This window comes from Notolepis coatsorum, assembly GCF_963971535.1.
Source record: "Notolepis coatsorum genome assembly, chromosome: 17".
Taxonomy (NCBI): domain Eukaryota; kingdom Metazoa; phylum Chordata; class Actinopteri; order Aulopiformes; family Paralepididae; genus Notolepis; species Notolepis coatsorum.
Genome location: NC_140181.1, coordinates 12,789,097 through 12,816,596, shown reverse-complemented (window position 1 = coordinate 12,816,596; position 27,500 = coordinate 12,789,097). Strand labels below are relative to the sequence as shown.

Sequence of the window (27,500 nt, the reverse complement as noted above, 5' to 3'; positions counted from 1 at the left end):
GAACAAATCAAGTACAAACAATGTTGATAATGAGTTATAAATAATGTAGAACTAATCTGTAAATGTTATACAAATATAGTTATAAATGATTTAATAATCATTTATGAATGTATATAAATGGTTTGTTCATGATTAGTTCATTATCCACTAATGCGTTATAAATACTTTGTAAATGTTATACAAATATAGTTATAAATAATTTAATAATCATTTATGAATGTATATAAATGGTTTGTTCATGATTAGTTCATTATCTACAAATACCTTATAAATGTATTATAACAGGGTGTTATTATAAAGTGCTACCTGCTCTTTTTGTTTGTATCAATATACAGTATATCAGGATCTCTACTGCTTAGAAATCACATGTCGAATACAATTCTTTAAAATGAAAATCACACGTTCGATAATCCAATAATAATGGACTTCAGGGGTAATGAACTGTGATACAGTATCAAACTGATTTTTTTTTTCTTCAACTGACATTCTCACATATTTCCGGTTTTCTTTTCTTATACAGATTTGCATTCTATCATTAATTTAAGACTAGAAAACTGTGCATCACAATTCACGATATACAAATTATTACGCAACACGACACATGTGACCGGGCCCAGCGGTAAGAGACTGATGTCTGGAAGTCAAATCGCGAGAAAATTAATGGGGGGTTTGAATGTTTAAGAACATAATTATTCAGTCCAAAACAGAAAGTAATTCTTAAATTGTATTGCAACAGGAGTCTTAATAAAGCTCCAGTCTGTAATTTATTTGCCAATATAAAGGTTGGCTGTGAGCAGATTCTTGAAAACTGGATGGAAAACAAATGCCATTACTCATCATCAGAACTCAAAATACCAATCACATTTCAAATAAAAGACGTACAAATGTAAACAGAGGTTTTACGGCATCAAGACACACATTAAACACTCAGGTTTAGTTGATGTACAACCATGTGTATCAAGAGCTCACTCAATCGACTGGAGACAGACACGCCGAGCCCACGGTTTGGCTTCCAAACGCTGCGGTGACCCCGGTCGTGTTTACATTTGGATTACAGAAGGCACCTTTACAGCGTGCTGCAGACTTCAGTCATGTTTCGCTGCAGTCAAATAATAAACTTTATTTCCTCAAAAAGACCAATTGGTATAAATGAATGGTAAATGGTGCATTTATATAGCAGCTTTTATCCAAAGCGCTTTACAATTTTGTTCCTCACATTTCACCCATTCACTCACTGACGGCGGAGGCGACCATGCGAGGTGCCAACCTGCTCATCAGGAGCAATTAGGGGTTAAGTGTCTTGCTCAAGGACACTTTATGCGACACGCTTCCCGAGGGGAGGAGGAGCGGGAATCGAACCGGGAACTTTCCAATTACCACCAGACGACCTGTCTACATCCTGCAAGCCTCCTGTCGCCCCTGTCAATCTGACATCATTCACTATAATATATCCAATGAATTTCAATCATATTGATTTCTAACTATCTCAAAGAGATGGGTAAAACCATAAACCATACAAGGTGGTCCTCCTGTACCTGCTTTGCCGATCTGAACGGCCAGCTTGGTGAGCTTGCCCTGGAGCACGCTCTTCTCCTTCTTGGGAACGCTGGTCTTCTTCTTCTCTCTGTCCTCCACCTCTCCTCCCTCCGCGCTCTTTAGAGGCTGCATCTCCATGGCAACGCCCCCATCCTGCTTCTTGGCTAAAACACACACACGCACACACACACACACACACACACACACACACACACACACACGCATGCACACGCACACGCACACACACACACACACACACACACGCACACGCACACGCACACACACACACACACACATATGTATGAGTAACACACATTATATACAATACAACATACCGTAATTCCTCTAATAGTAACCCCGGCTTGTATTTGTTTCAACTGTAGCGGGTACCAGGCTTGTATTAGGAGGAGGCCTGTATAAGAGGGAGGCCTATATTTCAAATTTTCAAACGGATCATAATGAATAAATCAACATTTTGTGTCAGTTTGAACCCAGTAAAATTTACTGGGTTCATTTATTGAAACCAAGTACTGTATGAAATAGTAAACAGTGCAATACAGGTGGTCACTGGTCATTTCAACGTTTTCAAAGTGAAATCAAGTAACTAGCTCAGTATGCAGCTCAGTATATTAGTAACCCGGCTTGTATTAGGAGGCCGGCTTATAATTGCTTAGCTCAAGAGCGCACCCGGCCATTAATAGAGACCCGGCTTGTATTTGAGACCCGGTTACTATTAGAGGAATTACGGTACAAAAGATGTTCATGGGCAGAGATGGGGGTTATGATCTAAGAGGGGCATTGAATTTAAAACAACCTATTGTCCGTACTAGTCTCAAAAGCAAGCGCATCTCAGTTTGTGGGGTATCCATTTGGAATGGCCTTGATGTAGCAATAAAAAACAAGTACTATTGAAATGTTTAAATGCAGATATAAACAGGAATTCTTGGACAAGTATAAGTTAGAGGAGCTTGAAAATAACGTGAACTAGTGTTTTTGTAATTATTCATCTTTTGCTGGTATATATATTTTTTTATTGATAGATAACATATTACATATTAATATGATATGGTAAGGAAGGGGCAGGACCAGATAAGCTTTGCTTCTTTCTGTCCCTTCTCGAACAAAACCATTTGTCTTGAGCTATGTTGACAATTGCTTCCATGTCTAGGAATATATATTTTATTGTATTTGTATTTGTATTTTATTTGGTTTTTTTTATAAATGTTTTGTATTTTTTTTTTGTTATTTCAAGTTTGTGTGTTTATGGTTGTTCAAGATAAATAAAGATCAAATCAAATCAATTATGTATGTATGCATTGCGTACGCACGTTTGCTGTTTATTTAGTTTTTTTTATTCTTTCTTTTCGATTCTATTCTATTCTAACACACAACACACATGCATAAATGCACACATGGGGCATGGGTTTGCACACAAACACATTTTAAACACTTTATTTGAATCTGCACGTACACAGGTTACATACAGAGATGTTCGACGTGTGTACGGATACGGAAGGCATCCGTCTGCTGCGGCAGAGATAGAATTCATGCAGCTTCTCCTTCCTTCTCCTCAGGCCACAAACAGCTTGAGTTTATGAACAAGCCTCAGGCTGCCAAATATCAAAATGATCGGCCTACAATTACAGCCAATGCCTCTGATTCGCCCCAAAGGACTGATACTTAATATCCACTTTGTCCAGGAAGGCTTGTTCCAGATAAAGGTCAGAAAGCACAAACCATCTCAGAGAAACACACTCTGCGGTCTTCATTAACACACACACACACACACACACACACACACACACACACACACACACACACACACACACACACACACACACACACACACACACACACACACACACACACACACACACACACAGCTGTACCCTCTCACCTGACAACTAGGTAAGACCACCCCTCTCCTCCCCCAACCCCTCTTCAACACAGATCACACACACACACACACACGTGCACACGCACACACACGTGCGCGCACCCCCCCCCACACACAAACACACACACACACACACACATATGCAAGCCGTGACATTTTTACCTTTGTTCTGATTGTTCTCAACAGCTCCGTCAGGTTGCTTTCCTGAGAGAGAGAGAGAGAGAGAGAGAGAGAGAGAGAGAGAGAGAGAGAGAGAGAGAGAGAGAGAGAGAGAGAGAGAGAGAGAGAGAGAGAGAGAGAGAGAGAGAGAGAGAGAGAGAGAGAGAGAGAGAGAGAGAGTGAGAGAGAGGAAGAGGAAGAGAGGGAGAGATGGAGAAAAAAAAGAGTGAAAGCGAAAGAAGAAAGAGAGAGAGAGAGAGAGAGAGAGAGAGAGAGAGGTGTGTTAGAAGGAGATACTGGGATTGTTTACATGTAATGATAATAATGAGACCAGAGGATGTTTCCAAATCCACGAGTCACGACACCACCTCACTGTCAGGACGCAGACCTGCACGCTAAGACAGACTGGAGAGGAACACCTTCATACAAAAGGGTCGCGGCGCAGAGAAAACACCATTTTCGAGTCACCTCCACGGGCACTGTCCACTGGGGATTCATTCATTGGCTGAGGAGAGGGACGGGGGCGGGGCATACAACTTGACGCTCACATACCATTGGTGACTGCGCCGTAACTTGAATCTGTAGCGTTGAGAAATTCATTACTGTCCATAAATATGTAAAGTTGAATACATCGTAAACTTTTAAACGACCAACTCATCATGGAGAAACCCCGTCAGATTGGCCCCGTAGCAAACCTCCAGCACATGAGGGGGGGGGTGTAGCAAGTTATGACATAGTAGAAACGTCTTGAATTATAGATGAGTTACAGTAAATGCTCGACTGACTGACTGGTCCGTCTCACACAGATTATACTGCTGCTGCTCTGTTACCATAGAAACAGGTAGATTTGTTACAGTCAGGTATATTACTGTTACTGTACATTACTGTTACCGCTCTAAAAAAGCACCTACGGGTGGCCGCAATTCAAAACTGGCCCCGGTAAATGTCCAACCCCCCCCCCCCCCCCCCCAATGTACAGTTTCCTCCCCCTCAAATGTATATATTCTCTTTTAGAAACTCTGTAAATAAACAGTACTGCTGTATTTTGTATATGTATGTCATAAATGTCTGGATGTACAGTACTGTATATCTGTATGTCGTGTATGTCATAAATGTTATGAATTGAAAATGGGGGACCCTGATGTAAACAAGACGAAAGTCTTTCTCTGGTCTGCATCCCCTTAACAATTGTGTGTATTGAGCCGTATACTGTATTGTACCCATTCTGCAATCTGTTAATAAAATGTTCAATCAATCAATCAATCAATAAAACCATAGAAACAGGTAGATTTGTTACATTCAGGTACAATACTGTTACATAGAAACAGGTAGATTTGTTACATTCAGGTACAATACTGTTACCATAGAAACAGGTAGATTTGTTACATTCAGGTACAATACTGTTACCATAGAAACAGGTAGATTTGTTATATTCAGGTACTGTTAACCCAGAAGATGAGAGACTTGGACATGTGATTTGGGTGAAATAAAAATGAAACCCATTTTTATTATTTTTAATGCCCTCTATCTCTGCGAAGGCCTCTTGGCTCAATGACTATGAAAGACTTCAAGTTCAAGTTTGTTTATTATTTGTCACATATAAAATACATGTACTTTATGGTGAAATGCTTGGTTCTGTATGAGCCCCTGAGAGTGTGCTTCATACAGTAAAAAGTAAGTAAAAAAGTAAGTAAAAAAAGGAATATACAATATACGATACAATAAACAATCTAAAGTACAACCTAAGTACAATCTAAGTACAATGAGTAAAAATAGTAAACAATGAGGTACAATGCAGACAATGAGGTACAAAACTTTAAGGTAAGGTGCAAATGCGGTATGAATGTAGTGTAAATCTCTTTAATAAATAGATAAATATAATATAGTGTTATGTGTAGAGACTTGAACTGTGTTTCAGGAAAAGGTAATTTTCTATGGCAATTATTATTTGTGAAACATGGAGAAAAGACTAAACATGGTTGCATTTGTGGTCTATATGTAAAAACCTTTATTCTCATGTACAACCATTGCCCGCTGTATATATAGTGTCCTATAAAGTCTGCATGGGCCACCTTGATTGCAGGACACAAACATAATTAAAAAAGAGATCAAATCAATCTAGAGGAGTGATTTGTTGCCAACTAACTCTCCTGTTCTGGCTCTCAGTGACCCTTTAACTCTACTCCCAGGTTGGCAGCGATGCATCCCGTTGCATATGAGTAACAAGTCTGGGAATGGAGTCAAGAGGACAATATCTAAGGTATACGGACGAGTGGAGAGGTAATGCTATTAGCCTTGAGTGCCTGTGTGTGTGTGTGTGTGTGTGTGTGTGTGTGTGTTGTGTGGTTGTGTGTGTGTGTGTGTGTGTGTGTGTATGTAGGTGTGCAGCAGCGTGTGTGTAGGTGTGCAGCGTGTGTGTGTGTGTGTGTGTGTGTAGGTGTGCAGCTTGTGTGTGTGTGTGTGTAGGTGTGCAGAGTGTGTGTGTGCGTGTGTCTGTGTGTGAGTCCTGTGTGCCTGTGTGTCTGTCTGTGTGTTTGTGTGTGTGTGTGTGTCCTGTGTGTGTGTGTGTCTGTGTGTGTGTGTGTGTGTGTGTGTAGCATTTGTTGTTTTTGTTGTTGCTGTCAGCGTCTCTACTTTGTGACGACTTACAAAACAATTGAGCGCAAGCTTAATGCTTCAGCTGTAGACAAACACAACACCCTCTTCCCCCGAATCTCTCTCTCTCTCTCCTCTCTCTCTCTCTCTCTCTCTCTCTCATCTCTCTCCTCTCTCTCTTCTCTCTCTTTCTCTCTCTCTCTCACTCCCCCCTGCTCTTTCAATAATTGATTCAATCTGCTGCCTCTCTTTCAGATTAAGAGAGGGTGCACAGGGGGAAAAGAGAGAGAGAGATAGACAGAGAGAGAGAGCGAGACAGAGAAGAGAGAGAGAGAGAGAGAGAGAGAGAGAGAGAGAGAGAGAGAGAGAGAGAGAGAGAGGGAGAGAGGGAGAGAGTGAGAGAGAGGGGGGAGACAGAGAGAGAGAGAGAGAGAGAAGAGAGAGAGAAAGAGAGAGAGAGAGAGAGAGAGAGAGAGAGAGGAGAGAGAGAGAGAGAGAGAGAGGATGTGGGGTGGAATTATCATGAGGTTAAACTGGTGTGTTTCCTGTCGGAGCTCTTATCTGGAATCAGCTAGGCAACCCTCTCTCTCCACACCCACACACACACACACCCTTGTGGCCCCCAAGTGCCCCTTGATGACCAAAGTGCCTTTAAAAAATGTATATATTTAATTTTTTATTATTATTATAAAGTGTTTTTTTTCTTCTTTTTTTCAACTTTTTCTCCCATTTCTATTTTTCTCCCATCCCAATTTCGCATTGTCCAATTCCACCCTCCCCTGTCACGAACTCTGCTAGGCCATGCCCCCTCCCACAAGCCGGCTGCAATGTGGACGAAGCCTTGCATCACGTGTCCCCTCCGGTACACGAGGAGGCAGCCGTCGCATCTTTTCACCTGCACAGCGCGATCTCTCAGCGGCGGGGGTCTGCGTGGAGGGACACGCCGCCCCCGCCGCTTCCTGATTCTGCTGCGCAGGCGCACTAACCGACCTGTAGGAGTCGCTGTCCACAACGTCCGATCCCCACCCATCAGCTTTCCCACCCCTAACACTGCCAATTGTGTTAGTATGAACGACCAGCCAAGCTGATAGCAATGCGGAGAGCTGGGCTCGAACCCAGCGTCTCCTGCATTGGTGGCGAGCGCCTTGTCCACTACGCCACCTAGCCGCCCTCTCCTGTTAGAGTCTTCAAGGTATTCTTGTTTACCAGAGAGGAGATCCGGTACAAGAATCTAGTTTGTTGGTTGACTTAGTTTTATTACATTGGATGCCATTTTGTCACGGGAAAGATTTGCCTCTAGGATGGAACCCAGGTAGGTAATTTCATCTTTCCCTTTCCTTGTCACCTTCACCTAATATGTTTCCATCTGGCCAGGTGCGCTGTCACCTAATATGTTTTCATCTGGCCAGGTGCGCTGTCACCTAATATGTTTTCATCTGGCCAGGTGCGCTGTCACCTAATATGTTTCCATCTGGCCAGGTGCACTGTCACCTAATATGTTTCCATCTGGCCAGGTGCACTGTCACCTAATATGTTTTCATCTGGTCAGGTGCGCTGTCACCTAATATGTTTTGATCTGTGTTTGGTTAGGTGTGCCGTCACGCGTCACCTAATATCATCTGTCTGGTCAGGTGCGCCGTCACCGAATGTTAATATGTTTTCATCTGTGTCCACTGACCACTGACACACATAGTGGGGGATGTTTTAAAAAAAATAAAATGTTTGCTTCACCAAAAAATTTGGTCAGCAGCCGCCACATATCTATGGTACAGCCATATATATTCATAACTGTACAGCCTGGAACTGCTCTGTGCACAGCAGCAGTGCTTTCTTGTCTGCATTATTGTCTGCTGTTTCTTGTCAGTTTCTGCTGGGGCTGGAAGCAATGCCCAGGTACACCTTCAGGAATCTTCAAAATAATAATAATAATTATAATACATTTTGAATCTGAATCCCAAACTCTTCTAAGCCGTAATCATATAGTATGATGCAGTTTGTTGTAAGATGTATATTGGTTGCTAATGCTATAGTTTGGCTGCTTACGTTAGGCTGTAGTTGTTTTTTTTTTTTTTTTTTTTTTTGGTCTTTTTCCCCCTCCATTTTCCTCCGATTTTCTCCCATCCCAATGTTAGTCGTATGCCAATTCCCAGTCCCTTCCTGGTCGCTGCGCACTTACCCCCCACAGTCAGATCATCTGGGAGAGTGGTGCTTCCTCCGACACACGTCCAGCCAATCACCGCTTCTTTTCACCTGGCAGCGCGGATTCTCATTGAGAGGGCGTAGCGTGTGGGAGGACCACACTATCCCCCTCACGTCCAATCCGCGCTTAGCAGGCGCCCCGACCGAACTGTAGGAGTCGCTGTTTACAACGACCCGGACCCACCCCGCCAGCTTCTCCCACCCTCTGATACAGCCAATTGTATCAGTGCAGACGGCCAGCCAAGCTGGTGACAACCCCGGAGCTGTGAGCTGGATTCGAACAGGCAAATCCAGCTCAGCTCCGGGGCTGGTGACGAACGCAATCTCCGCTCGGCCACCTAACCGCCCGCTGTAGTTGGTGTTCTAACATTTTGATACATGTGCCCTTTTAAAAATGTGAGCACCTGCCCCTCTAAAGGTCTCTGCATGGCCCTGCACACACATACACACCCACACACATACACACCCACACACACACACACACACACACACACACACACACACACACACACACACACACACAGCTGAGGTCTGTATCAGAGAGCAGCTGGCTGAGGTCTTCTGTAACCTCTTTAACCGATCCTTGTCTGAACACTCCATACCAACCATATGGAAGTCCTCCATCATTTGCCCAGTCCCTAAGAAAACTAACCCCACCTGCAATAATGACTGCCGCCCTGTAGCTTTAACATCTCTGGTGATGAAGAGCTTTGAAAGGCTCATTCTACCTCGGCTACAGAGGGAGGTTAGTGGGCACACAGACCCACTCCAGTTTGCATACAAGCAGCAGAGAGGTGTGGATGATGCAATGATACACCTACACACAGCTGGAGAAGCCCAAGTCCTTTGTCGGGATGGTATTCGTGGACTTCTCAAGTGCATTCAACACCGTGCAACCTCATCTGATGGGACAGAAACTCCTCCGTATGAATGTCAACCCCCACCTCATACTGCTCATTCTCTCCTTCCTCACAAATAGACACCAGACTGTTAACACGTTGATTGCCTAAGGCTAAATTCATGATATACCATAGGTTGCCAGCTCTATTTGTCTATGGAGAAGTTCCCCTTCTTTGCAGGGCTATAACTTTTTAAATTCTATTGCTAAATTGCCATTATTAGGGCCCATTCAATGTCCTATATGTATTGTTCAGGGTGTATGAACGTTAAACTTTTTCATTCACATATTCATACTAAAATATGATCTAAAGTATAAGTATGTTTTCATCTCTTTCTGCAGCTTTCTCCAGAACGTGATTTATAGCCCCAAATGCATTATATTGATGATCAAATACAGTTTGATAGCAATCGGCACGATATAAAAAAATCCAACTGGACGGACTTCTGGAAGTTACTACACGTCATCTGATGTTGACCGGATGGGCGAGGGGGCGTTTATAATTCCGTGGGCAGCGTTATACCATTCATCTAATGTGGGTCAAATGTTCATCATAGCAGTTAGTGTCGAACACGGAAATATTACACGCTAAAACTCACCCCAGTCTCCGCGGGCCGTTGGGCGATCAGCGTGGGGTAGACAGTTTTCCATTATGGGATGTAAAAATATCCGGTCCATTTCCAGCTTGTATAATAGTATATACGTCCAAATCATGTTGTTTATCGAGTTATTGGCAACGGATCGCTATGTATTGTGACGAGTTAGAGTGCCGGAACCTATACCGAGTGCCCGGAAGTAATATGGGTGAACAGCACATCGTCCAAGTAACTTCGGCCACCAGATGGCGCTCTTGAACCGCTAGAGGGTTCAGTGGGGCTTTTTGGTGGGTCTCAGGCCAGCGGATGGGAAATATGAATCCGATCACAGATTTTTGAAATATTGATATCAAAGACGAGTTACGGCGTCTTCGGCAACTTGAGCATGGCGGGGAAGGACGCCTAAACTCGTCTTCTGGCAGTTAAAGTGTTAAGATTCAACGGCAACTACAGCTCCAACAGAACGGTATCCACCGGGGCGCCCCAGGGAACTGTCATCTCACCAGTCCTGTTCACTCTGTACACCGACGACTGTAGCAGCTCAGACCCTGAGATATGCTCTTCATCAAGTACTCTGATTCAGATTCAGATTCAGATTACTTTATTCGCCATTTCATGCAGGTACAAAATGGAACGTGTTTTGGCATTACAGTGCATACTTTTTTCACAATTAAGAACAATACAACAGTAAATAAATTATTTTAAGTAAAGTGCAAGACAGGACAGAACAGTGAGACAACAATAAGACTGTGAAAGTGCGGTGGTTGGGGACATGGATACAGTGCAACACAAAGTTCAAGTCCAGAAGTCCAGCCCTAGCAGCTCGCCATAGAGGGGGGGGGAGCAGGGGGACACCTGACTCGTTTACCAGGCGAGCTGCTGAGGGGAAGAAACTCAGTCTGTGGCGGGACTTTAGTGTCTTGGGCAGCCGTAGCCGCCTGCCGTGGGGGAGCATGATGAAGAGGCCGTGACCCGGGTGGGCGGGGTCTGCCATGATCTTCCTCGCCCTCCTCAAGGCCCTGGTGGAGTGTAGGGACTCGAGGGAGGGAAGGGGGCAGCCGATCACCCTCTCCGCCGAGCGAATCACCCGCTGCAGCTTGGCCTTGTCTCTGACCGTGGCTGCAGGGAACCAGGTGATGATGGAGAGGGTGAGGATGGACTGGATGATGGCGGTGTAAAACTGGACCATCATGGTCCTCGGCAGCCTGAACTTCCTCAGCTGACGTAGGAAGTACATCCTCTTCCGGGCCTTTTACAGTCATCGTTGACACCACCAACTCCAATGACCGCACCATTGGAGAAATGAACAGGTTCGCAGAGTGGTGTAAGAACAATGTCCTGGACCTAAACCCCAGCAAAACAAAGGCACTGCTGGTGGACTTCAGGCGTGACCCCACAACTCCCCCGGCTCTGGAGATAAATGGCCAGAAAATAGAGCGCGTTGAGGAGTATAAATATCTTGGCACCACCATCGACCATAAGCTCACCTTCAAGACCAACACAGATAACATCCACTCTTAAGTGCCAACAGTGACTGTTCTTCCTCAGGAAGATGAGGAAGCTTCAGGTGCGACCATCAATCCTGCAGGCTTTCTACAACTCCTTTGTGGAATCGATAATGTCCTTTAACGTCACATCATGGTTTGGAGTGATGCGTGCCACCAACCGGAAACCTCTCGACAGGGTCGTTAAGATCAGCGGCAAGATAATTGGGAAGGACCAGGAGCCACTCGGCAGCATCCACAAGAAACGGACAGTTAAAAAGGCCTCCCAAATAGTTGTAGATAACACACACACCCTTCACACCCATTACAAACGAATGCCCTCAGGCCGTCGATACAGAGCTTCATCACTGAACAAAAGGGGCTTCGTGCCAACCTCCATCAGACTGCTGAACACCTAGGTGGACTTTGGACTACTTAAAATAGACTCCCCCTTCCACCTGATGGGCACATACTATGTACCTGTACTACTATTATTTATTATTTATATACATACAGAACTGCTCCACATGGTTTTTAATATATCATGCTTTAAGTACTGTAGTTTTAATGTAGTTGGTGTTTCTATTGTAGTTTATTTTATTTTTTTTATTATCTTTTTCCCCCTCCTTCTTTTTTCCGATTTTTCTCCCATCCCACTGTTAGTCGTTATGCCAATTCCCAACCCCCTTCCTGGTTGTTGCGCACTCCCCCCTACTGTTGGTCCGAGAGGCCGGAGACTGTCACATGCTTTCCTCCGACGCATGTGCAGCCAGCCGGCAGCCAGCCTGGCAGCGCGGATTCTCACTGGGAGAGTGTAACGTGTGGGAGGCCGCACTACCTCTCACCAGATCCTACCCTCGCTGAGCAGGCGCCCCGACCGAACTGTAGGGGTCGCTGTCTACAACGCCCAGGACCCACCCACGGCTCCCCTCCCCCTAACTCAGCCAAACGAGTTAGTATAGCGATCAGCCCGAGCCAAGGCAATGCTGACTCTCCGGGAGTCAAGACTTTTTATTGTAGTTTTAATTTTTTTTATTTTTTTATATATATAGTGGTGAGTGTCTATGTATTGTGACTGTATGTTTGTCTTTCAACCACTGCACAACTGAAGTTCCGAAAGGAAAATAAAGTAATTTGAAGTTGAAGTTGATACACCCACATATACGCGCACACACACACACACACACACACACACACACACACACACACACACATACACACACACGCACACGCACACACACACACGCACACACACGCACACACACACACACACGCACACGCACACGCACGCACACACACACACACACACACGCACGCACACACACACACACACACAGTTTGCAAGGTGTGTTTGTACTGTAGTATGTATGTTTAAATGGAGAGAGACGTGTGAGAGAGACGTGTGAGAGAGTCTGTGACGGTCAGTTTAAATGGAGAGAGACGTGTGAGAGAGGTTCTGTGAGGATTCGCCTGTCCCTGGCTGTGTTTTCCCTGTCTACTCTCCTCACCAGCCCCCACCCTTGCAATGATTTACTCTCCTCTACTCTTCACCAGCCCCCACCCTTGTGAGAACTTTTGCCTGCCTCCTACTCTTCACCAGCCCCCACCCTTGGACATTCTGTTCCTCTACCCTCACGCACCTGTTGGGAGTTTGCAATCTGCTGGAGAGTACTTAGGTTGCAGACTCCCCTCCAGTCCTTGTCGGGTCGTTCTGTGTTCTGGATTCTGTGTTCTGGACTCTGTGTTCGTTCTGTATCTGTATCTGTGTACACTCTGTGTTCATGGAGTTCTGTACGTTACCATCCTGTACGTTACCATCACCTGCCGCGTCTCCGGCGTGAGACGACGTGCCAGCCATCACCACCTGTCGCCGTTTGCCTGGAGTGGGACACCGTCTTCGCTCTCTAATTCTCTACGGGAGGTTTTCCAGTGTTCCCACTCCAGACGCCAAGCCGGCTCGTCATCGCTCCCGATTCCACGGGAGGAAGGTGTCTCTTCGTGATCCTCGTTCCTGGGGGTGAGGCTCGTCGTCGCTCCCTAGTATTCCACGGGAGGACGGCGTGTGCCCATCCCGTTCCCCTTGGACCCAGGCTCGTCGTCGCTCCCTAGTATTCCACGGGAGGACGGCGTGTTCCCATCCCGGTCCCCTGGGACCCCCTTTGTTCTGCGCTGTCCGTCTGCAGCATCCGAAGAGGAGGAGGAGGATCTCCGTGCCAGGCCCCGCTGTCGGGCCCCTGTTCCCGTGCCAGGCCCCCGCCGTCGGGCCCCTGTCCCCGTGCCAGGCCTCCGCCGTCGGGCCCCTGTTTCCGTGCCAGGCCTCCGCCGTCGGGCCCCTGTCCCCGTGCCAGGCCTCTGCCGTCGGAACCCTGTCCTCATCCCTGTAAGCAGCTCTGGCCCTCGCCCTGTCCAAGGCCTTAACCCTGTTCTCTGTCCCTGTCTCCAGCCCTCCTCTCCGGGCCTCTGTCCCTGTCCCCCTCTCCAGTGCCCCTGGTCCTGGCCCTGACACTTAGCCCTGGTCCTTAGCCCTGGCCCTTAGCCTTAGTCCCTTAGCCTGTTCGCCTCTTAAAGGCACAGTGCTGCTTTTCCATATTTCCTTGACTCTAGTGTTTTTGTGTTTTCCCTTAAAGGGACTGTGCCGCTTTTTGTTATGTAAGAAATAAATGCCCTGTTTTGGCTTACTCTCATACCTGTCTTGTGTTGTGCGATTGGGGTCGGTTACAAACCATAACAGGTTCCTGTCTGCACCTTCTTCAAGTTAACATGAGATCATCTTAAGGCGCTTTTCCACTGCATGGTACCTACTCTACTCTACTCTACTCTACTCTACTCGGTATTTTCGGTTTTCCATTACCAAAGTACCTGGTACCAGGTACTTTTTCGGTACTTTTTGGGTACTTTTTTAGTCCCTGCTCTGTCGTGGTTCCAAGCGCGTGCCAAGCGGGTAGAACTGGTACTAGAAAAGTCACGTGAAACACTGCAGACCACTGATTGGTCAGAAGAGAGATGCGTCACTCGTTGGAGAGTCTGAACCTGGTCTGAACGAAAACAGAAAGCCGCCATCTTTAATGTCTCGCATAGGATTTCATTATGGTTACAGCAGGCACAAGTTCAATAAACAAACGATAGTCACTGTGTATTCTGCCTCATTTATTGATTAAACAAAACCGACATCAACACAATTTGCCACCGAGCGGAGAGTTTAGTCTCGCAAAAAGATCGCTGACTTGTTAAGGCTTAAGCTTATGTTGTGCTAATGTTGTGCTAGCGTTTTAGCATGGCTATCATACATAGCGTGATCAATATAACTCGCTATTGATTGTTTGTATGAGTAACGTTAATGCTAGTAGAATAGACACAACGTGAGGTAATCACCATCCATTTTAAACCGGTTATTACCTAATGCTAACGTTAGCAAATAGACGCGACTGGTAACGTTACAGCTTGTTAGCCTAATGCTAACGTTAACGTTAGCATAGACAGCCTAGCTAACGTTAACGCTTGTAGAATAGACACAATGAGAGGTAACGTTAGCGTTAGCAGAATAGACACAACGAGAGTCTCGTTAATGTTGTTATTGATTGATTGATTGAAAACTGTGTTTTACTCTGGCTTGCGCCTACTAGCTCACGGACATAGCTATGCTGGAGCTCTCACAGAGCTATGGAGCTCTCAGCTGTACACCAGCAGCCCCGCCTCCCCACACGGAGACAAACTGAGTACTTTATTTTAGTACCTGCAGTGGAAAAGGAACGAAGTACCAGGTACCTAAAGCGAGTAGAGTAGAGTAGAGTAGAGTAGAGTAGAGTAGAGTAGGTACCATGCAGTGGATAAGCGCCATTAAACAACCAGTCACAACTGTGTTCCAGAAGCATCACCCAGTAGAGGCTGGTTCACATTGTAATACGGACAGATAAACCAGCTACATCCATAACAAGCACACACTCTCTCTCTCTCTCTCTCTCTCTCTCTCTCTCTCTCTCTCTCTCTCTCTCTCTCTCTCTCTCTCTCCCTCTCCTTCCCTCCATAAATATCAGTATCTCTCCTCTACAGTAATTTCCACCCTCTCTATCTATCGTTCTCTCTCTCTCCCTATTCTTCCCTCCATACATACCAGCATCTCTCCTCTACAGTAATTTCCTTTCCCCCCCCTCTCTCTCTTCCTCTCTCTCATTCTCTCTTCCCCCTCTCTCTCTTCTCCCTCTCTCTTCCCCCTATCTCTCTCTCTCGTTCTCTCTTCCCCCTCTCTCTCTTTCCTCCCTCTCTCTCTTCCCCCTTTCTCTCTCTCTCTCTCTCCCCCCTCTCTCCCCTCTCCCTCTCTCTCTCTCCCTCTCCCCCTCTCTCCCTCTCTCTCTCTCTCTCTCTCTCTCTCTCTCTCTCCCTCTCCCCCTCTCTCCCCTCTCTCTCTCTCTCTCTCTCTCTCTCTCTCTCTCTCTCTCTCTCCTCCCCCCCCCTCTCTCTCTCTCTTCCTCACCTTTCTTCTCCTTCGATTCCTCCTCCGCCTCTCCGACTCCCAGCAGAGTGAAGATGATTCCGGTCTGAGAGTTGAGGCCGACAGCCGTCACCAACATCCTGCCTGATCCTTCCATCACGTGGGTCCCTGGACACACACACACACACACACACACACACACACACACACACACACACACACACACACACACACACACACACACACACACACACACACACACACACACACACACACACACACACACACGCGCGCGCGCGCGCGCACACACACACACACACACACACACACACACACACACACACACACACACACACACACACACACACACACACACACACACACACACACACACACACACACACACACACACACACACACACACACACACATATATATATACTGTATCTATATCTATATCTATATTTATATATATTTATTTATATATATATATATTAGTGCTGTCAGGCGAATTAATCGCATTTTAATCGCATAACCATGATTTTAGGCCTGATATATTCTATAATCATATTTGATTATTCATTGATATTCTCATTTGGTTCATTACAATTGACTCGAGCCTATAGTAACAGACACAGTATTTCTGACACTGGGAATACATTCCCTGAGATCCATAGATGTCCCTAGAATCAGATACCAAGAACATGCAAATGGACCATATTAAAAAAAAGTCTGTAAATGTGTATTCTACGTTCGTATGGAATGAATGAGATTACATTTAAAAAAAAAAAGATAAAAAAAAAAAATTGAATTTATTTTGAGTTAATTTTCATAACGCGATAATTTGCTGTGTAATTAATTAATCGAATTAACATGATAAACTGACAGCCCTAATATAGTGTCCAGTGTCGCTGATGTGGTTAGCACTGCTGCCTCACAGCAAGAAGGTCCTGGGTTTCTGTCTGGAGGTCGCATGTTCTCCCCAAAAGACGTGCACACTACTGTAGGTGAAACTGGGCTTTATTTGCAGCACGCATTGCCACAATGTCACGCAGTGAACACACACATGCGGGATGGGCGACACATAGGAACACACACACACACACACACACACACACACACACACACACACACACACACACACACACACACACACACACACACACACACACACACACACACACACACACACACACACACACACACACACCTACACACACACACACAAACACACACACACACACACATGCATTTACTTTGTAGAAGAAGGTCGTCTGAGCCCTCTGGGAGGGGGGGTCTGACCTGAGAGCAGCATGGGGTCCTTGTCCACAGACTTGTCCACTTGGTCAGACTCCCCGGTCAGGGAGCTCTCGTCTATCTTCAGGTCGTTGCCCTGGACAAGGATACCGTCGGCGGGCAGCAGGTCCCCTGGAGGGAAGGAGAGGTCAGGCCCACTGGACAGTGACACACTACCTCACTCTACCTCACTCTACCTCACTCTACCTCACTCTACCTCACTCTAAATCACTCCACCTCACTCCACTTCACTCTACCTCACTCTACCTAACTCTACCTCACTCTACCTCACTCTACCTCACTCTACCTCACTCTACCTCACTCCACTTCACTCTACCTCACTCTACCTAACTCTACCTCACTCTACCTCACTCTACCTCACTCTACCTCACTCTACCTCACTCCACTTCACTCTACCTCACTCTACCTAACTCTACCTCACTCTAAATCACTCCACCTCACTCCACTTCACTCTACCTCACTCTACCTCACTCTACCTAACTCTACCTCACTCTACCTCACTCTAAATCACTCCACCTCACTCCACTTCACTCTATATCACTCTATATCACTCCACCTCACTCCACTTCACTCTACCTCACTCTACCTAACTCTACCTCACTCTACCTCACTCTATATCACTCTATATCACTCCACCTCACTCTACCTCACACTACCTCACTCTACCTCACTCTAAATCACTCCACCTCACTCTACCTCACTCTAAATCACTCCACCTCACTCTACCTAACTCTAAATCACTCCACCTCACTCTACCTCACTCTACCTCCTAACTCTAAATCACTCCACCTCACTCTACCTCACTCTGCCTCACTCTACCTCACTCTATATCAACGTAACGCCCTCAAACCCCACATGACAAGAGGATATAGCCGCGGCATATACCCTCACCGTCGAGGCCGACAGACTATCCAAAATAGACTGAAGGAAGGAAAGGACGGTGTCCAGGGGTCAGGACACCGGATCCAAGCCCCCCTTCTTACACCACTCTTGGAAAATACACCACCTACCCGCGTAAACCGCGATAGTGGAGGGAGCATGCGCGTTCCGGATGGTGTCGACCACAGTAGGGTCTATCCTCCCCAGACTCACCCCTTCAGCAGCCAAACCATCAGAGGTTGGCCCAGCACAGGGAACCGCCACAGGGAACCGCCACAGAGCCCTGTGCGCCTGAAAGAGGGCCCGCGATGACCAAGGAACAGGCCATGGCGGGGCTACCAAGAGCTGGATCAGGACCGGGAACCACACAGCCGTGCCCCAGTCCGGCGCGACCAGGATCAAGGTCCTGCGCTCCCGACGTACCCGCTCCAACAACTGACTTATCAGATGTATGGGGGGAAAAGCGTACAGAATCCCGGGCGGCCATGGATACATTGAGAAGGCATCCAAGCCCAAGGGAGGATTGTCTTCCTGGCTGATCGAGAACCACAAGGGGCACAGGTGAGACTATCTGCTCGCAAACAGATCCACCGAAGCTTTCCCGAAGCGTACCCAGACCAGTCCAGCTATGCCTGGATGTAGACCCCACTCGACGCGACGAGGACCGCCCCGCGACATCACATCCGCACCCACATTCTCCCTGCCAGGGATGTGGAGTGCCGTCAGGCTTCGCAGATTGCGAGACGCCCATATCCAAAGCTCGAACGCCGCCCGGTGCAGATGGATGGAGCGTACTCCACCCTGTCTGTTGATATATGCCACCGATTGGATCTCGTCGGCCAGAGCTGTCACTGCTGCCGACCCTGACAACAGGGTCTGCACCAAACCTGAAAACGGAGGGTGGGGTCGTGCGAATTGCAAGACAAGCCCCCACCTCAACATCCTCTCCATCCACTTCGACATATGGCACTGCTGTAGCCATATGTGATGATAATCCCAAAGCGCACCCGCCGCCATTTGGCGCTGGCCCGCAAGGAACTGTAGATAGGCGGCCCGGTCCCACCCCGCTGTGCGTAGCCAACTCTGGACCCGCTAACCGTGCGGGCAGGGCGTTTCGTGGAGTCGGGACATCGCACCCAAGGGGGGACCCCGACAGAAAGGGCCGGTTTGACACGGGAGAAGCTGACATCATACCAGGTGACAAGAGCTCCCCCACTGAACACCCCTCCAGCATGGACCGCTGAGGGGTTGTTCTGCAGCTGGACATGCAAGGTGTGAGGACCCCATGGGTTCCTACACATCGTAGCCCTGCAGTGATATTACTACCACCCAAATCACGTGCGCCTGCCAGACCACTCCCGGGCTCTCCGGAGTGGGAGGCACTAACGTGATACCCGGCCTGGCGAAGGCGAGGTCGGGGAAACCCGCGCTGAGCATTCTTTCGAAGAGGCCTCGAGTCCCCCTGCTGACAACCTTTGAAGGTGACAGACGTAACACCAGACTCACCAATCGCAGACGCAGAACGCGTGGCGAGGGAGCCACGTGACAGCACAACATTCTCACAGACAGACCCAGGCTCAGCCATCAACTGGGTGTCAGCCCCTGTCCCCATGAGAAGCGAAACGTGGGGCCGCAGAAAGAGGAGCCTTAAGGAGAAGAAACCTTTCCTCCTCCCCAAGGGAAGACTGCTCCAACCAGAGATGCCTATTAATAAGTGTTGATAGCATCCTGATCCTCCCTGCGGTTATATCTTGCGACTGATTAAAGATTTCTATAACCCCAAAACTGTACTGTACTGCACTGTAGCCCCACTACCCGACGCCAATGTGGACAGAAAAACAATCAGCTGAGCCACGACACTGGCCGCAGCTAAATTCCATCCTATGGCAGTATAAACATCATCAGTCCATACTGCCACCTGCCGGGCCGACTTGCTCTCAAGCGTCGGCTTCCGGGTGGGACACCGTTCAACCCTGCCAGGGCAAAGGATCGATGCTACCTGGCTCTCAAGCCAAGGCACACCAGCCTTGCGCCCCGTCGTCAGCCCATTCACCCATAAAAAGGGTAAATAGGTCTCAGCAAAACCCCCCACATTAGCTACCGACTGACCTTCATCAATGAACCGGTTAAGAGGAGGGAAAATCGGTGACATCCCACAGCAGGGAACAGTAGAACAGTGACCCAGCATTACAGCATTAGCATTAGCAGCGCGCTCCAGGATAGCTGGGAAAACGTCCAACTCAGAGTAACGTTTACCCAGACATCCTGCCCCTTGCGCCAATACACAACTCGGTTGTCTCAAAGGACAACCGGCAGTATTACTAACACCAGCAGCAATGCCTGATGGACAGAGCCTACCTGAGCGCGAGTTATCCCTCGAACTGCTGTCAAAAGACGAGGAAACCCCCAGGACAGACCCGACGTGCCGTCGGAACATGCCGAGAAGATTCCAGGGGCTGGCAAATCTCCGGCGAAAACCCAACATTGTTCAATTTCTCTCTGCATTTCATCACACTAGTTACATGGGATGCAAAGCACGTCCATGATGGAAAACGAAAGAAGAGGAAGGGCGAGTATGACCATGCCTGGCGCCTTATAGGGGTACGCCGGGGCGGGGCCTGGTCGAATGCATGGATGCGTTGTTTCGTTAATGAAGTACAGTAGGTACAGGAGATGAGGTATATCTCGATGGCGAAGAGCGAGACGCGATTGGCCAGTACGAGTATAATACCTTCTGTAGTGTGGTAGTGAAAGGTTAACCGTCTGTAGTGTGGTAGTGAAAGGGTTAACCTTCTGTAGTGTGGTAGTGAAAGGTTAACCTTCTGTAGTGTGGTAGTGAAAGGTTAACCGTCTGTAGTGTGGTAGTGAAAGGGTTAACCTTCTGTAGTGTGGTAGTGAAAGGTTAACCTTCTGTAGTGTGGTAGTGAAAGGTTAACCTTCTGTAGTGTGGTAGTGAAAGGTTATCCTACTGTAGTGTGGTAGTGAAAGGTTAACCTTCTGTAGTGTGGTAGTGAAAGGTTATCCTACTGTAGTGTGGTAGTGAAAGGTTATCCTACTGTAGTGTGGTAGTGAAAGGCTTAACCCTTTGGTAGTGTGGTGGTGGTGAAAGGGTTATAACGTACCGTACTTGATCTGGGCCATGTCGCCCACCACCATGTCCGCCACGGGGATCTGGATGACGTTGCCGTTCCTCACCACCGCAAACTTCTGCTCCTGCTCGATGCGGCTCTGCAGCCCGCGGAACTGCTTCTCCTTGGACCAGTCGTTGAACGCCGTCACCAGGACAACGCACACCACCGACAGCAAGATGGCCGCGCCCTCGATCCAGCCGGCCTCCGCCTCGCCCTCGTCCTCCGCGCCGCTCGACACTTCCCCACACGCTGGAGCGGGAGAGGGGGGGGGGAAGGATAGATAGATGGATAGATAGATAGATAGATAGATAGATAGATAGATAGATAGATAGATAGATAGATAGATAGATAGATAGATAGATAGATAGATAGATAGATAGATAGATAGATAGATAGATAGATAGATAGATAGATAGATAGATAGATAGATAGATAGATAGATAGATAGATAGATAGATAGATAGATAGATAGATAGAGAAAGGAGAACAGTTTAAGTTAATGTAATTATTACAAATTATACCTAAATGTTTATTTTCTTATTTTTTTTATTTCAACAGATAGACAGACAGGCACTCCCTTTCCATCCCTGTTCCTCTTTCAATCATGGTGGGTAAAATAAGGTAGTGTCTAGATCCCATAGCTACTGTAGAAAGAACATTTATACAGTACATTTCCTTTAAAAAGAAAAAAATAAGTTATTTGTAGGTAGTGGGAGCGGTTAAGGATCCAGGTAAGGGATATAGAAACATTTATAGGTGAAAGAGTTACGTCTCGGCAGCTAGGCCAAACAAGTGACGACGATTCCCACGAAGACGTCTTCCCGGGCTACGGGATCTAGACACACTACTACCGTATGAGAACGGGTATGAATCTCCTCTCGTCTTCCTCCTATTTTGCTTTTTTCATCCTCTTCCTCTCAAGTGCCGTCACCTCTCTCTCTATCATCCCTGAGCTCATCCCTGCTTCTCTTACCGATGCAAATGAAGAAGAGAGAGGAGAGAATACGAGACCTGTCTGCTTCCTGCCTCCTACTGCTTCTTACCCTTCTCCCTCCCTCCCTCTCTCCCTTCCCCTCCCCTCCTCCCTCCACCCCCCTTTCTCTCTTACTCACTCAAGTTATAAAATGAGAACAATAAAAGGAGTAGAAGAATAGACCCCAGAGACTGAAGCGTTTCTTCTTTTCTTTCCTCCAACTATTCTCTGGGTTGTTATATATACCCTCTCACCCTCTCTGGGTTGTTGTTATATACCCTCTCACCCTCTCTGGGTTGTTGTTATATACCCTCTCCCCCTCTCTGGGTTGTGTTATATACCCTCTCCCCCTCTCTGGGTTGTGTTATATACCCTCTCCCCCTCTCTGGGTTGTATTATATACCCTCTCCCCCTCTCTGGGTTGTGTTATATACCCTCTCCCCCTCTCTGGGTTGTTATTATATACCCTCTCCCCCTCTCTGGGTTGTTATTATATACCCTCTCCCCCTCTCTGGGTTGTGTTATATACCCTCTCCCCCTCTCTGGGTTGTATTATATACCCTCTCCCCCTCTCTGGGTTGTTATTATATACCCTCTCCCCCTCTCTGGGTTGTTATTATATACCCTCTCCCCCTCTCTGGGTTGTTATATATACCCTCTCCCCCTCTCTGGGTTGTGTTATATACCCTCTCCCTCTCTCTGGGTTGTTATATACCCTCTCCCCCTCTCTGGGTTATTATATACCCTCTCCCTCTCTCTGGGTTGTTATATACCCTCTCCCTCTCTCTGGGTTGTTATTATATACCCTCTCCCTCTCTCTGGGTTGTTATATACCCTCTCCCTCTCTCTGGGTTGTGTTATATATACCCTCTCCCCCTCTCTGGGTTGTGTTATATACCCTCTCCCCCTCTCTGGGTTGTGTTATATACTCTCTCCCCCTCTCTGGGTTGTGTTATATATACCCTCTCCCTCTCTCTGGGTTGTTATATACCCTCTCCCCCTCTCTGGGTTATTATATACCCTCTCCCTCTCACTGGGTTGTTATATACCCTCTCCCTCTCTCTGGGTTGTGTTATATACCCTCTCCCTCTCTCTGGGTTGTTATATACCCTCTCCCCCTCTCTGGGTTATTATATACCCTCTCCCTCTCTCTGGGTTGTGTTATATACCCTCTCCCTCTCTCTGGGTTGTTATATACCCTCTCCCCCTCTCTGGGTTATTATATACCCTCTCCCCCTCTCTGGGTTATTATATACCCTCTCCCTCTCTCTGGGTTGTTATATACCCTCTCCCTCTCTCTGGGTTGTTATATACCCTCTCCCTCTCTCTGGGTTGTTATTATATACCCTCTCCCTCTCTCTGGGTTGTTATATACCCTCTCCCTCTCTCTGGGTTGTGTTATATATACCCTCTCCCCCTCTCTGGGTTGTGTTATATACCCTCTCCCCCTCTCTGGGTTGTGTTATATACCCTCTCCCCCTCTCTGGGTTGTGTTATATACCCTCTCCCCCTCTCTGGGTTGTGTTATATACTCTCTCCCCCTCTCTGGGTTGTGTTATTATATACCCTCTCCCCCTCTCTGGGTTGTTATTATATACCCTCTCCCTCTCTCTGGGTTGTGTTATATACTCTCTCCCCCTCTCTGGGTTGTGTTATTATATACCCTCTCCCCCTCTCTGGGTTGTGTTATATATTATACCCTCTCCCCCTCTCTGGGTTGTGTTATATACCCTCTCCCCCTCGCTGGGTTGTTATATATACCCTCTCCACCTCTCTGGGTTGTTATATTATATACCCATTAAAATGTGATATCGGAAAATATCGGTATCGGTTTTCAAAAAATATATATATATATTTTTTTTCTTTTTTTACATTTCTATAACCTTTATTTACCCAGGCAAGCAAGTAAGAACAAATTCTGATTTTATTTATTGTCAAAAGTATGCATAATGTTGTGTTAATTCCACAACAAGAGATATGTAATGTTAATTACATCGGTTGATATCGGTATCGGAAATTAAGAGTTGGACAATATCGGTATATCGGTATCGGTAAAAAAGCCAATATCGAGCATCCCTAGTTGTTATATATACCCTCTCCCTCTCTCTGGGTTGCTATATACAATCGTTCCCTATCTGCCGTCATCTCTCTCTCTCTCTCTCTCTCTCTCTCTCTCTCTCTCTCTCTCTCTCTCTCTCTCTCTCTCTCTCTCTCTCTCTCTCTCTCCTTCATCCCTCCATTCGCCACGCAGGTCATATAAATAGAGAATCTTTTTAAAAAGGTAGAAAGATTGTCCCCCGAGACGCACGACGCGTGCGTTCACATCTTTTCTAACAGCTGTTTTGCTTTTTTGTTATTTTTACACTCGTCTTTACACCGTCTCCCACCTCAACCCGCTGTGGGACGGATCGAACGGGATGGATGACAGCTACACTTCACCACCTCCCTCCTCCTCTCCAGCCTCTCATCATCCTCTCCCACCGTCTTTATTTCCATCCCTCGTCCTCCTCCTCCTCCATATGCCCTTAAACCGTGGACTACTGTACTGAATATATCAGTGCAGCACGCACACACCCTTGAGTTTGACGTCATCGATTCACCTCCAGGTTCCCCCCCGGCAGCATTCTCCAGCTCATTGCGCTACCAGAGCAAGCAAAATGTAACACTCATTTAAATATTTAAAAAATAAGTATTGGTATTCGTAGCGTTAGCTAACATCATGGTATAGTTTATTTGATCTTTGACCATTTTAACCGCCAGATGACGAGACATCTTCATGAATAGATGAATAGAACCCAATAGAAACCTGTGTTACGGTTCTTGCGGTAGGTAGGCGTGGTCTCTGTGAACATCGGGTCGATTCACATTTCTTGTGGTCAGAGCAGCTCCGACGACTGAGAGCGTGTTCTGTCACCATAGCGACGGCAATCACTGCAACGTGGGTCTGTGCAGCCATAGATATATATAGAACACTAGATAGCTTAAGGCGGAGTCACCAGCGTCACTGAACCGCCGCCATCTTGCCCAGGTCAGCCTTGAGTGAGAGTGAGTGAGCTGCACAGACAAAAATACTCATAACTCGCTGAAATATTGACGGATTTACAAACGGGTTGGTTTGCTATAAACATCAAATATGTAGTTATGATACTGCATACTTATAAAAAAAATTAAAGATGTTTTTTTTTTTACAAACCGCTTGAATCATAGCCACGTTAATAATGCTTGTAATAAACCAAACCGTTTGTAAATCCGTCAATATTTCAGCGAGTTATGAGTATTTTTGTCTGTGCAGCTCACTCACTCTCACTCAAGGCTGACCTGGGCAAGATGGCGGCGGTTCAGTGACGTCGCTCTCCATTGGCCGGCAGCGCGGGCAAGCTATCTAGTGTTCTATATATATCTATGTGTGCAGCCATCTACGTTGTTACGAAATGCTGGACTTGTGCGGCTCTGTGCTCAGACCCTCCGCGCTCAGACCCTCTGTGCTCAGACCCTCCGTGCTCAGACCCTCCGTGCTCAGACCCTCTGTGCTCAGACCCTCCACGCTCAGACCCTCCCCGCTCAGACCCTCCGTGCTCAGACCCTCCGTGCTCAGACCCTCCACGCTCAGACCCTCTGTGCTCAGACCCTCCGTGCTCAGACCCTCCCCGCTCAGACCCTCCGTGCTCAGACCCTCCGTGCTCAGACCCTCCACGCTCAGACCCTCCCCGCTCAGACCCTCCACGCTCAGACCCTCCCCGCTCAGACCCTCCCCGCTCAGACCCTCCCCGCTCAGACCCTCCGTGCTCAGACCCTCCGTGCTCAGACCCTCCACGCTCAGACCCTCCGTGCTCAGACCCTCTGTGATCAGACCCTCTGTGCTCAGACCCTCCGTGCTCAGACCCTCCGTGCTCAGACCCTCCACGCTCAGACCCTCTGTGCTCAGACCCTCCACGCTCAGACCCTCCGTGCTCAGACCCTCCACGCTCAGACCCTCTGTGCTCAGACCCTCCGTGCTCAGACCCTCCTCACTCAGACCCTCCGTGCTCAGACGCATCACCGGTACATCACGCCCTGCAATTGAGTCTATCCATCACAAACGGTGTCTGAGGAAGGCACGCACCATTGACACCCTCGCACCTCGCATGGACTGTTTGCCTGTTAGCCCGACGTTAGCTCCAATGTTAGCCCGAAGTTAGCTCCAATGTTAGCCCGAAGTTAGCTCCAATGTTAGCCCGAAGTTAGCTCCAATGTTAGCCCAACGTTAGCTCCAATGTTAGCCTGAAGTTAGCTCCAATGTTAGCCCAATGTTAGCCCCAATGTTAGCCCAACGTTAGCTCCAATGTTAGCCCGAAGTTAGCTCCAATGTTAGCCCGAAGTTAGCTCCAATGTTAGCCCGAAGTTAGCTCCAATGTTAGCCCAATGTTAGCCCCAATGTTAGCCCAACGTTAGCTCCAATGTTAGCCCGAAGTTAGCTCCAATGTTAGCCCGAAGTTAGCTCCAATGTTAGCCCGAAGTTAGCTCCAATGGGGAGCATGTCTATGTTCCCCGGGTCCTATGTTCCCCGATTGATTGATTGATTGATTGAACATTTTAGACCACCAGCCCTGATTCCGAACTCTAACCTTAACCAACTTCGAAAGAGGGCCTAAGCTTAACCAGTTCGAAACAAGGCGGACATTAATAATTAATAAAATAATAAAATTAAAAATGTATAAAATGTTCAATCAATCAATCAATCAATCGGGGAACATAGGACCCGGGGAACATAGGGATGACCCCCTCCAATGTTAGCCCCATATTAGCCCTAATGTTAGACTGACGTTAGCCCCAATGTTAGCTCAACAGTAGCCCCGACGTTAGCCCAGACGTTAGGCCCCGACGTTAGCCCTGACATTAGCCCCGACGTTAGCCCTGACGTTAGCCCCGACATTAGCCCCAGACGTTAGCCCCGACGTTAGCCCTGACATTAGCCCCGACGTTAGCCCTGACGTTAGCCCCTACGTTAGCGCCGACGTTAGCCCTGACGTTAGCCCCGACGTTAGCCCCGACGTTAGCCCCTACGTTAGCCCCGACATTAGCCCCGACGTTAGCCCCGACATTCCCAATGTTCAATTAGTAAGTTCTCCTATCCCACAATAGTCGTGAAATTTACTGTTGCAGTTTTTAGACAACAGCACCTCTTACGCAAAGTCCCGTTCGCTCACGGCTAGCCTAGCCCTCCCCACCTCCCCGTTCCCCTCGCTGAACCCCCACCCCCCGGGCCCCGGTCCTCACATTCAGTGTCGTCCCCTGGGGGCTGGTAGAAGGACAGTCCCCAGGGAGATGATGGCAGCGATCTCCAGGATGATCAGGGTGACGTCCTGCAGGGCCTCCCACACCAGCTCCATGAACGTCTTGGCTTTCTTAGGAGGGATGAAGTTCTGAC

At 47.5% G+C, this 27,500-nt stretch overlaps 1 protein-coding gene across 1 annotated transcript in view; it reads right to left on the bottom strand.

Annotated features, from left to right (window-relative positions):
* The window catches only part of atp2b3b (ATPase plasma membrane Ca2+ transporting 3b), a gene marked incomplete at both ends in the record, with an annotated part of 98,982 nt that overhangs the window by 68,315 nt on the left and 3,167 nt on the right, over window positions 1-27,500 (bottom strand). The window contains 7 exon segments of the mRNA XM_084332704.1: window positions 1,536-1,700; window positions 3,596-3,637; window positions 15,836-15,961; window positions 17,096-17,221; window positions 21,112-21,369; window positions 27,350-27,389; window positions 27,391-27,500. The exon segment at window positions 27,391-27,500 is cut by the window's right edge and continues 48 nt beyond it. Of these exon segments, the coding sequence (XP_084188830.1) occupies window positions 1,536-1,700; window positions 3,596-3,637; window positions 15,836-15,961; window positions 17,096-17,221; window positions 21,112-21,369; window positions 27,350-27,389; window positions 27,391-27,500 (867 nt within the window).